The 12,406-nt window shown below is 42.8% G+C and overlaps 1 protein-coding gene across 4 annotated transcripts in view; it reads right to left on the bottom strand.

Moving 5' to 3' along the window:
• LAMC2 (laminin subunit gamma 2) overlaps nt 1-12,406 on the bottom strand; it is a 78,816-nt gene that overhangs the window by 3,783 nt on the left and 62,627 nt on the right. For 3 of the 4 annotated variants that reach the window (XM_049868099.1, XM_049868097.1, XM_049868098.1), the window contains exons 17-23: nt 11,149-11,298; nt 10,480-10,624; nt 5,226-5,375; nt 4,592-4,706; nt 3,056-3,255; nt 1,389-1,547; nt 1,196-1,295 (exon numbers count right to left, since the gene is read on the bottom strand). In XM_049868099.1, the coding sequence (XP_049724056.1) occupies nt 1,196-1,295; nt 1,389-1,547; nt 3,056-3,255; nt 4,592-4,706; nt 5,226-5,375; nt 10,480-10,624; nt 11,149-11,298 (1,019 nt within the window). The other variant, XM_049868100.1, reaches the window with a different exon arrangement.

Here is a 12,406-nt window from a genome sequence, read left to right as displayed (position 1 = left end):
CTATAACAATGAAGACAATATTGGTCTCTCAGGGCGATCAAGACACTCCACAGAAAAATCAGGTTTTAAAGTCATTGTACCGAATTGGAAAAGTAGAACCAAGACTTTCCCTGAATATTGCTTGAATCTATGACCAAATCCCTAGTTCCATATCTGCTCCAGGTCAAGCTTGATAAATAGGCCAAATGAAGGTTTCATACCAGCTCCACCTAAATCCAAAATTTTAGTTCAAATCAGTTTGCTTTTGGGCAGTCTCCATGGGGATATCTGATTTCCTGCCACACTGTGCCCTCAAACCCTTTTTATCCTAACATTTCACATCATCTCATGGATGTACTGCCTTCATATTTCCCCTGGGTTATCTATGCAGGCAGCTCAAGTTTCCTCAACCAGTTATATCAAGGTATAACTGTCCTTTGAGAGGGAACAGGGAGTCCCTGGTGTAGCAAACAGTTAACATATTTGGATGCTAACCAAAAGGACAGCAGTTCGAGTTCACCCAGAGGTGGCCTCAGAATAAAGCCCTGGTGTTCTACTTCTGAAAGATCAGCCACTGAAACTCTGAAGCACAGTTCTACTCTGACACACATAGGGTCACCATGAGTCAGAATCAATTCGATGGCAACTGGTAACTAGTAAGTAGGAACAAACAGACTGGAGAACCTTCTTTTGCCTCACTCTCTCTACTGCCTTAGACCAGGCTCTCATCATCTGTCTTCTTGATTATTTCGACAGTCTCCTAAGTGGTCCCACCCTGCCTTCTGTCTAATCCCCCTTTAAGCTCTCCTTTACTCGGTTGCCCGACTGATCTTTATGAAATATACAGTGACGCTATTTCTCTGCTTAAAACCATCCACTGGCTTCTCAGGCTCAGGTCGACACTCTTTAGCAGGGCCCTCAACTTGTTTGGTATCCCCTTTAGCTGTGAAGTACCGTGAACCCACCCAGTTCTTTGACCCATAGTCCTCTATCACCAAGGGCAGTAAGTGTTCAGTGACCCAGCTTAGAGATGGTAAAACAGAGCCCAGAAAGTATAAAGTGATCTGCATCAAGGATCTGAGCCTGAAATAAATCAAATTTCCTGATACCCTTAAGGAAAGTTGAGACTCCCATCCATCAGGGCTAGGTAGAGTGAGCCTTCTGGGGAAAAAGCCCGGGGGGTATGGGGCTGGAAGCTTGTGGATATTCCACGTACCTATTAGGTGTAAGATGCCATCCAATGTGTTGAGCATGTCTTGGATTGCAAATCCAGCATTCTTGGCTCTAGAGTCAACTCTTTGGGCTTCTGCAATCACCTGAGGAAAAATAAGTATAAATCAGCCTTGAAAGGGTGTTTCTCATATTGGCAAGATTAAAGGGACCTCCCATGGAAAGCAGCGGGAACTCACCATCTGCACCGCATCCGTATCCACATCAAACTCCCGCTCCTTCCTTGCCAGCTCTCCTTCCACTTCCCTTGTCTCACTCTTCAGAGTGGCCAGTTCCTTCTCCAGGGCCAAGGCTCCATCTGCTGTCACATTGGCTTCCAAGTTCAGACTCCCTATCTCCTGGGAGAAGAAAAGGAGCCAGGGACGGAAGGAAAGACAAGGGTCAGACACGATAATATCCCAAAGGCTACTGCAGAAAAAAATACAGCTGCAGCTAGGCCCTGATGGGGTAAATTAGATGAACAATGAGAGAGTCAGACTTGGGGACACACCCTACCCCAGCCTGTGCCTCAGACAAGTTAATTTTGGGCCCTGTCTCTTGAGACTAGGAGGGTCAGCCATGAGACACTGCTTCCCTCTGAGTTCAATACTCACCAAATGGTGAACACAATAGGAGCCATTTGGGAAAACCCAGAAGACAAGAAACTCGGATCATTCTCAGTCATGTTCCTCTGCTGCCAGTATTTTGAATGACTTTAGTAGGACCCCTGAGACAGTTGGGTTTGAGGTGCAGAGAATGGCCCTACAGCTTTTAGCTTTTGCTTTTTGTAAGGACAAAGCTTATCAATATCTTTATCAATATACTATAACTAAGCATCAAATTGCAGAAGTCTTGATGCTAGAAGCTGTACGAAGACGCACGTGAAATTGATCTCTACCTTCAAGGGACTTAGAATTCAAAAAAATTTTTTTGGCTTGATACTTTTTTAATTTTATGATGTTTTTACACTAAACATGTGTAATAAAAGTAAATAAAATACTCTGATAATTATAGCATAAGATCAAAATGTGAAGAAATTCATCTTAAAAATTTTGTATTGCTTTTGCAAGTGACCAGTGGTCCATGAATGAGGCCAAACAGTCCAGGTATCAAGAGTTCCCTCTGGAATTTTTCTATAGAGTTGCATAAACTTTCTAGAATTCATGCTTAAATAGGCACTAAGAAGCTCTCTTCCGGCTGGCAAGAGTTTACCACATGTGTTGTATTACTTGTCTGTCTCCCGCCATTACAATGAATGCTCTTTGAGGAGGGACACTAGGTCTCTCTCATCTCCAGATCCCCAACACCAAGCACAGTGCTGGCATATAGTACAAGGAAAGAGAAAAAAAGAATAAGTAAGTGGAGTTTAGACGCAGGACGTGGACCAGAACAAGGAACCTAGAACTCCACAATTTCATAAGCTGGGATCAAACCACTGAAATAGTCTATATAAAAAAAAAATCTTGAATGGTTCCTCTTATGATGCCCAACAACAACAACAACAACAAAAAACCCAAACCTGTTGCCATCTCATAGCAACCCTATAGGACAGAGTAGAACTGCCCCATAGGGCTTCCACAGAGCGGCTAGTGGATTTGAACTACCAACATTTGGTTAGCAGCCTAACACTTAAACACTGTGCCACCAGGACTCCGTTGTGCAACAAGGGGAGCTGAAAACATCAGGCTTTATCATGCAGTCAGTTACAGCCTTAGGAATCAGCAGAAAGCCAGACATGTGGATTTGGGACTGCCCTGGACCATGACAGGACTCTGATCAATAGGAACCAAAATGAACCCAATGCTCTCTCTTCTTCCACAGCACCCTCGTGCGGGGCCTGCCAGCGGGCATCTTGATTTTGCTTTACCTGTTCAATCCCATCGGCGATCTCCAGAGCCTCACTTGCTGCATTCCTTGCCCTCTGGGCGTCGGCAGCAGCACCATCCAGGGCCGCTTCTGCTTGCTTGGTCTTGTCACTGGCATCTGCAACCTTCTGGCTAATGAAGGAGAGTCTCTTCATAGCCTCTTCAGCTTCTGCTTTCCTGTCTCCAACCTGCAGGTCAAACTCTGAAATGAAGAAAACATTGCCCTGAATATGAAAAATAACCTACAAATGGGTGAAAAGGGGCTGAGAAGCTGCATTATCACTGCTTGGGGGCAAGGATGTAGGGAGGGTAATGAGTGCCCAGGGGCAATCTCTAAGTTGTGCCCCCCACTTGAGCGCTCAGGGACGATCTCTAAATTGCTCCCTCCCTCCCCCCACAAATTCAAAATGAATAGACCTTGATACCGGCAGGCGTCAGCAGAAACACCTTCCCGCCTCTGGTCCAGCTGCCTAAGTCAGGTGCCTTTCATATTTGTAGTGCCTCTGAATGTCATTCCATGCCTCATCTGGCACCCTCCTGGACTTGGGCCTGGGGGCAAGTACCCCTCTCTGCCTTCCCCCTCTCCCTTGCTATGCTTCTGCTCCAGCAATAAGGGTAGGAGAAGTCGTGGCTGGAATTTCTCTTTCCTGTCCAGGAGAATGCATCTTAAAGGAAGCATTCACAGGGCCATATTTAGTTCTTTGCTTAGAGAAACTGCCCTGGGTCCCCAACACTGCAAACATATTAAGACCCCCAAAGAGAATCAGAAGTAGGCAGAATCTTCAAAGCCCAAAATTTCAAACCAAAGCTTTAAGCCTTCAGTTGCCAATGACAATATTTGGGAATTGGTTAGAATGGATAGAGAAGTACTTTCTGTGAAAAAAATCCCAAGAGTTTAGAAATGTTTCTCTTTTATTCTTTAGTGAAGAAGCATGAAACTTTAACCATATCCCTGCATGACACAAACTCAAATCTCCTGAGACCCAGATGCTGCGACAAAACTTGCTCCACCATCAGCACGAAGCAGCCATATTGGTTCTGTATTAGGCACAACCACGCTACAAAACACCAGGGAAAGTGTCTGTACAGGCCTGATATTTTGGGTCTGTGAGGGACCTTAAAGATCACTTAGTTCAACATTTTCCCTTTAAAACTTATAAATTAGGGTCCAGAAAGGCTATGTATCTGGCTATGGTCACACAACTAGCTCAGCCCAGTCATGTGACCTTGCAGAGACCAGAACCCAAGCCTTCTCAAATCTAGTTCAATTCTCTTTCCACTATATCAAATATGAATGAGCTTTTTCTCTTTAGCAATATATTTATTACATATCTAGTAATATTCCAGTGTACCTACCATTTAGGGAGATACAAGAGGATTCCAAAAAATTTTTTTTCTCTTTAGCAATATATTTATTACACATCTAGTAATATTCCAATGTACCTACCATTTAGGGAGATACAAGAGGATTCATAATAAATGAAAGTCATGGTTGGACCTCTAAAATACTCAGGTGACCTGAACCATGACACACGCACCTCTGAGATTCTTTAAGATGTTCTCAACTTCGTAAAAAGTTTCATTGCCCATACTTAGTGCTTCTTGGGCTCTACTTTTAGCAAGGTTGGCACGAGAGAGCAGCTGATCTGATTTCTGTAAATAGGCAGAGAGAACAAGATTAGCGTAAACGTAACCTCCACTGAGAAATGCATTCCTGCTAGCAAAATCACCCCAACATTTTTCTCTTCATGACAACAGAGTGCTGTGATTCTCCGCAGAGTCAGTGGGCACTGTAGCAAGCCCCTCGACAATCTGGCACAGGGCAAACTTTATAATCCAATGACATATTCCACAGAGAGAACAGGTCAAACTCTAGTCCATTGTCAGGGACATGAGAAGTCTTGCAAAACATAATTTTAAACTCCAGATATTTCCTGGAGCAGAGCTAGTAGACAGAACTCTGCCCAAAATAGGTCCTAGGAGGGCTGGATCCTACGCCTCAGTTTGAGAGCTGACTCATGGGGTGGAGCTGAGCTGATTACATCAAGGTCTCTGGGTCTCAGCTACTCCCTCTGTAAGCAGAGAGCGTTCAATGGTTCCTCTTGCCATATTTATTCACATGGTAGGCATTCAATACATGTTTGCAGAGTGAACAAATTAACAAAAGAATACCTGTCTCCCATTCTTCCCATTCTGCAGGAGCAGCTGAGTTTCTTCTTCCCAGTTTCCCAGATTTCTTTGTACACGCTTGAACTCATCCATATGCCTGGTCACCAGGCTGGAGAGAGAATCAGCTTTTTGTCTAATCTTCTTTGCTTCTTCCTGAGAGCCCAAAGAAATAAATGAGTCTGACTTCTGTTCACCAGTTGCCACACCAGCCTTCTTAAAATCTAGCATCACTGTTCGCAAACAGCAGCAGCCTTAAGAAGCTACGAGGCAGTCACCAGCCATCCAGGCCCAAAGCCTAACAGAAATGAGGCAATGTGACCCATGACAGTCAGGCAGCAGGTCCCCCAACATTCAAACAGTCTTTGTTCTGTATTTTTTTGGGGGGGGGGTGGTGGGTTCAAAAATATTATGTGTTAGTTTATATATTTATAGGAACCTCTTTTTTTTTTTATATTTGTAGGAATTGTTGTGAATGCTTTTTGCTATAGAGAGAAAGCTGAATATTCTTAATTCAGCAAATTTTCAAGAGTCCGGGGTGGGGGGCGGGGGTACAAACAGTTAACACACTCAGCTGCTAACAGAAAGTGTGGAGATTTGAGTCCACGTAGAGGCATCATGAAAGAAAAGGCCTGGCTATCTACTTCAGAAAAATCAGCCACTGAAAACCCTATGGAACGCAGTTCTACTTTGAAATACATAGGGTTGCCACGAGTCAGAGTCAACTCTCTGGCAACTGGTTTGGTTTTGGTGTTTAGTAAGTTTGGCACAGTTAAGGGAATGAATAGGTAGAAACAATGTAAAACTTTTCCAAAGCAAAAAGTCTTCTGAATAGAATGACTTTTGACATCTATCATTGTCTTAGTTATCTTTTGTTGTTGTTAGGTGCCATCAAGTCAGTTCCTACTCATAGTGACCCTATGTACAACAGAACAAAACACTGCCCAGTCCTGCACCATCCTCACCCTCATTTTTATGCTTAAGCCCATTGTTGCAGCCATTGCGTCAATACATCTCATTAAGGGTCTTCCTCTTTTTCACTGACCCTCTAATTTACCAAGCATGATGTCCTTCTTCAGGGGCTAATCCCATCAGACAACACTTCCAAAGTACGTGAGACGTAGTCTCGCCATCCTTGCTTCTAAGGAGCATTCTGGTTGTACTTCTTCCAAGACAGATTTGTTCGTTCTTTTGGCAGTCCGCGGTATATTCAATGTTCTTCTCCAACACCACAATTCAAAGGTGTCAATTCTTCTTCAGTCTTCTTTACTCATTGTCCAGCTTTCACCTGCATAGAAGGTGATTGAAAACACCATGGCTTGGGTCAGGTGCGCCTTAGTCTTCAAGATGATATCTTTGCTTTTCAACACTTTAAAGAGGTCTTTTGCAGCAGATTTGTCCAATGAGATGGGTCTTTTGATTTCTTGACTGCTGTTTCCAAGGGTGTTGATTGTGGATCCAAGTAAAATGAAATCCTTGACAACTTTAATCTTTTCTGCATTTATCACGATGTTGCTTATTGGTCCAGTTGTGAGGATTTTTGTTTTCTTTATGTTGAGGTGTAACCCATACTGAAGGTTGTGGTCTTTGATCTTCAACAGTAAGTACTTCAAGTTCTCTTCACTTTCAGTATGCAAAGTTGTGTCATCTGCATACCACAGGTTGTTAATGAGTCTTCCTCCAATCCTGATGCCCTGTTCTCCTTCATATAGTCCAACTTCCCAGATTATTTACTCAGAATACAGACCGAATAGGTATGGTGAAAGAACACACACCTTTCCTGACTTTAAACCACCCAGTATCCCCTCGTTCTGTTTCAACGACTGCCTCTTGATCTGTGTACAGGTTCCTCATGAGCACAATTAAGTGTTCTGAAATTCCCATGTTTCACAATTTTATCCATAATTTGTTATGATCAACACAATTGAATGCCTTTGCATTGTCAATAAAACACAGGTAAACATCTTTCTGGTATTCTCTGCTTTCAGCCAGGATCCATCTGACATCAGTAATGCTATCCCTGGTTCTGCATCCTCTTCTGAATCCAGCTTGAATTTCTGGCAGTTCCCTGTCGATATACTGCTACAGTTGCTTTTGAATGATCTTTAGCAAATTTTACTTGCATGTGATTATTAACGGTATTGTTCGATAATTTCCACATTCAGTGGGATCATCTTTGTTGGGAATAGGCATAAACATGGATCTCTTCCAGTCAATTGGCCAGGTAGCTGTCTTCCAAATTTCTTGGCATAGATGAGTGAGTACTCCCAGTGCTGCATCCGTTTACTGAAGCATCTCAACTGGCATTCCATCAATTCCTGGAGCCTTGTTTTTCACCAATGTCTTCAGTGCAGCTTGAAGTTCTTCCTTCAGTACCAATGATTCCTGCTTATATGGTACCTCCTGAAATGGTTGAACATTGACTAATTCTTTTTGATATATTGACTCTGTGTATTCCTTCCATCTTCTTTTAATGCTTCCTGCGTCATTTAATATTTTCCCCACGGAATCCTTCACTACTGCAACTCGAGGGTTGAATTTTTTCTTCAGTTCTTTCAGTGTGAGAAATGCCAAGCATGTTCTTCTCTTTTGGTTTTCCATCTCTAGGTCTTTGCACTTACTGTAATACTTTATCTTCTCAAGCTGCCCTTTGAAATCTTCTGTTCGACTCTTTTACTTCATCATTTCTTCCTTTTGTTTTATCTACTCTACATTCAATAGCGAGTTTCAGAGTGTCTTCTGACATCCATTTTGTTCTTTTCTTTCTTTCGCATCTTTTTAATGACCTCTTGACTTCTTCATGTGTGATGTCCTTGATGTCATTCCACAACTCATCTCATCTTTGGTCTTTAGTGTTCAACGCATCAAATCTATTCTTGAAATGGCCTCTAAATTCAGGTGGGATATACTTAAGTTCATACTTTGGCTCTTGTCGACTCGCTCGAATTTTCTTCTGTTTCAACTTGAACTTGCATATGAGCAATTGATGGTCTGTTCAGCAATCGGCCCCTCACCTTGTTCTGACTGATGATATTGAGCTTTTCCATCATCTCTTCCCACGGATGTAGTCAGTTTGATTCCTGTGTATTCCATCCAGCAAGGTCCATGTGTAGTTGCCTCTATGGTGGTAAAAAAAAAAGGTATTCACAGTGCAGAAGTCGTTGGTCTTGCAAAACTTTATCATGCGATCTCCAGCATCATTTCTATTACCAAGGCCATATTTTCAAACTCCAATCCTCCTTCCTTGTTTCCAACTTTTGCATTCCAATCTCCAGTAATTATTAATGCATCCTGATTGCATGTTTGATCAATTTCAGACTGCAGAAGTTGGTAAAAAGCTTCATTTTCTTCATCTTTCACCTTAGTGGTTCATGCGTAAATTTGAATAATAGTTGTATTAACTGGTCTTCCTTATAGGCATAGGGATATTATCCTATCACTGACAGCGTTGTAATTCAGGATAGATCTTGAAATGTTCTTTTTTAAGATGAATGCAACACCATTCCTCTTCAAGTTGTCATTCCCAGCATAGCAGACCCTATGATTGTCCGATTCAAAATGGCCAGTACCAGTCCATTTCAACTCACTAATGCCTAGGATATCAATGTTTATGCATTCCATTTCCTTTTTGACTACTTCCAATTTTCCTAGATTCATACTTCATATATTCTAGGTTCTGATTATTAATGGGCATTTGCAGCTGTTTCTTCTCATTTTGAGTCTTGCCACATCACCAAATGAAGGTCCCGAAAGCTTGACTCCATCCATCATTAAGGCCGGCTCTACTTTGAGGGGGCAGCTCTTGCCCAGTTGTCTTCTGAGTGCCTTCCAACCTGTGTGGCTTATCTTCTGGCACTGTATCAAACAATGTTCTGCTGTTATTCATAAGGTTTTCACTGGCTAGATCTTTTCAGAATTAGACTGTCAGATCTTTCTCCCTAGTCTGCTGGTATTTGAATACTGGTGGCATAACTTCCAGCATCACAGCAATACACAAGCCCCCACAGTATGACAAACTGAAAGACACATGGGGGATTATGAATAGCTTAGTTATCTAGTGCTGTTATAACAGAAACACCACAAGTGGATGGCTTTAACAAACAAATTTATTTTCTCACGGTTTAGGAGGCTGTTGTTTTGTCATCGTTAAGTGTCTTTGAATTGGTTCCAACTCATAGTGACCCTATGTGCAACAGAATGAAACACTGCCAGGTCCTGTGCCATCCTCACAGTCATTGCTATATTTGAGCCCATTGTTGTAGCCACTGTCAATCCATTTCATTGCGGGTCTTCCTCTTTTTCGCTGACCCTCTACTTTACCAAGCATGTTGTCCTTCTCCAGAGTCTGGTCCTGCCTGATAACATGTCCAATGTATGTGAGATGAAGTCTTGCCCTCCTCCCTTTCAAGGAGCACTCTGGCTGTACTTCTTCTAAGACAGACCTGTTCGTTCTTCTGGCTGTCCATGGTATATTCAATATCATTCCCCAACACCATATTTCTAAGGCATCAATTCTTCTTTGGTCTTCCTTACTAATTGTCTAGCTTTCACATGTATAGGATGTGACTGAAAATATCATGGCTTTGGGTCATTACGAGGCTAGAAACCCGAATTCAGGGTGCCGGCTCTAGAGTAAGGCTTTCTCTCTCTGTGGTCTCTGGAGGAAGGTCCTTATCTCTTCTGAGCTTCTGTTCCTGGGCGATCTTCATGTGGTTTGTCATCTCTCTTCATCCATCTTTGCTTGCTTCTCCATGCCTAATCTGATCTGAAAAGGGATTGGCTTAAAACACACCTACACTGACACGGCTTCTTAACATAACAAAGAAAAACCATTCCCAAATGGGATTATGACCCCAGGTCTATGGGTTAGGATTTACAACACGCATTTTGGGGTGACAAAATTCAATCCATAACAATCATCAAAGGTTTGTGTAAACAGGTGTGCTATAGGAAGTACCCAAGTATAAACATCAAACTATAATTTCCTACAGGTTTCAACAGCCTCTGGAACTAGGGAAGAGATATAAAAATTTTAACAACTAATAGGTTCAGAATGGGCCAAGGCCTTTTCAGAGACAAGGATTGGGGTTTAAGAACGAGGACATGGGTAACGAGAAGGATAAATACTCTCCCTAATGTGAAGCAAGAATGGTCAACTTGTGGGAAAAAGCTGGATGGCTGAATGATATGGAATCCCCCAGAGAAGAAAACATTTATGGCTATTTTTCTGATAACAAACACATAGGCTAGAGGCCCTCACCTGAAAGGACTGCTCATTGACACCCTGAAGCTGAGACACTGAGTCGAGAAGGCGGAGACTATGCTGATAAGACCTCTCTGCTTCAATGTCGGTTTGAGTGGCCTCCCTCATTAACTGCTGGGCCAGGGACTTGGTTTTTTCTAATCTGCAAGGAAAAAAATAAGAGAACTTTGAGAATTCACTGTTCTTAGAAAAGCAAAGATCTATCCTCTTGTTTAAAAGTATGTAGTTGGACTTATGCAGAAGAGCCAAACAAGGTTATGTGTTAGATATGAGTTTCTCTCTACAATCTAAACATAAGTCTTATAGTTTATACAGGTTGGGTCAGAAGAATTGAACCCAATTATCCCAATTCTTGATAATATGTTATTTTTATATTCCCCACACCATCAGATGGGTTTAATCACACCCTTTAAACACCATAGAGGGTGACTATGTCCTCAGGCATTGAGATCTCCCAGACAAAATACAAACTTTACTCAGATGAATCTAACTTTTCTTCTTCCAGCCTTAAAGATACCTACATTCTCTCAAGCTAATACTCTTATTCTCTTGTTCCTCTTCTCACTAATATTTTTTAAGAAACATGGTGTCCCTCAAGTATGGTTTGCAGCAGATCTTGGGAAATTCCGATGTTGCTGGTCCACATGAGAACTGGTTGATACATACTTTCCCACAAGCCCTTGCACCACAGAGCTGTCCAGGCTGCTGCTTCCTCCTCCTTCGCTGACAGCCTTGCGCACCAGTGATAGCGCTTGTTTGGAAAGCTCCTCTGTTTCCCTTGCCAGTTGCTCCATATTACTGGCTGACTCAACATGACTGAAATGATTTTAAAAAAGAGAATTAGAGTTTTAATAACAAAGAGCTTCCTTCAGATTTTTCATTTAAATGAAGGGAGAGGAGTAATGAAACTGGTTTGGCTATAAAAGAATTGACCCAGAACAGATGGATCCCAATGGGGCAGTTCTACTCTATCCTATAGGGTTGCTATGAGTCAGAATCAATTCAATGGCAACAGGTTTGGTTTTGGTCTAGATGGATCCTGGGTAGCGCTTGGCTGCTAACCTAGAGGCTCGTGGTTCAAGTACACCCAGAGGCATCTCTGAAGAAAGGACTGGTGATCTACTTCCAAAAAGCAGCCATTGAAATCTTATGGAGTGCAGTTTTACTCTGACACACATGGGGTCGTCATGAGTCAGACAGCAAACTGATAGATGGAATTACAGGAACTATTAAGAAGCAGGTGTTCTGGAGAGTTAGCCTCACGTCATAGACCATGTGATGATTTTTTCTGTCTATGGCATAATCAGTGGAAGCCCAGCGGAGGGGAGTGGAGATGAGTGGGAGCATGGGAGCAATCTCAAGATGATAAAACATTGCATCAGTAAGTTCTTTTCTGCAGGAGGAAAGCCCTAGGGTGTATTTCATCCAGCATCCAACGCCCTACCCGCTTTCACTGCAACTGTAAACTAGGGCCACCACAAGGGGGATAAAACCCAGAAACCCCAGACGCTTTTGTCCCCCTAGGTCTACCCATAAAAGACCCAGGCCTAGAAAGCTATGAAAACAAGCTCAGGAGATAGTTCAGGCTGCAAAAATACAAGCCAGCCGCCTTCAGCTGACTGAATTCCAAGAGGGATTAACTGAGCGTGCCACGCCGCTGAGCACTCCTGCTATGAGCAAACCTCTTAACCACGGCAGGATTTATAGTCAGAGGCAAGGATGAATGTTTGGAGCTGCCTGTGTTCATAGATTGTCCTTGAGGTCCTGTGGAGCCGGTTTTCAGGAAGAAGGTGCCCTTCTGCAGACTTGGCCCCCACAGGCTAGCAAACAACTCGTTGCTACTTGTTCCCAGGCTCCGGGTGGGAGCCTGGGAGTCCCTGAAGCTGCAAAGCATTCTTTTCCAAGGGCTGATTCATTTCACGTG

Source organism: Elephas maximus, chromosome 24 (genome assembly GCF_024166365.1).
Source record: "Elephas maximus indicus isolate mEleMax1 chromosome 24, mEleMax1 primary haplotype, whole genome shotgun sequence".
In the NCBI taxonomy this organism is placed as follows: domain Eukaryota; kingdom Metazoa; phylum Chordata; class Mammalia; order Proboscidea; family Elephantidae; genus Elephas; species Elephas maximus.
The sequence above is the reverse complement of the archived record's forward strand: the minus strand, read 5'-3'. Positions and strand labels throughout refer to the sequence as shown.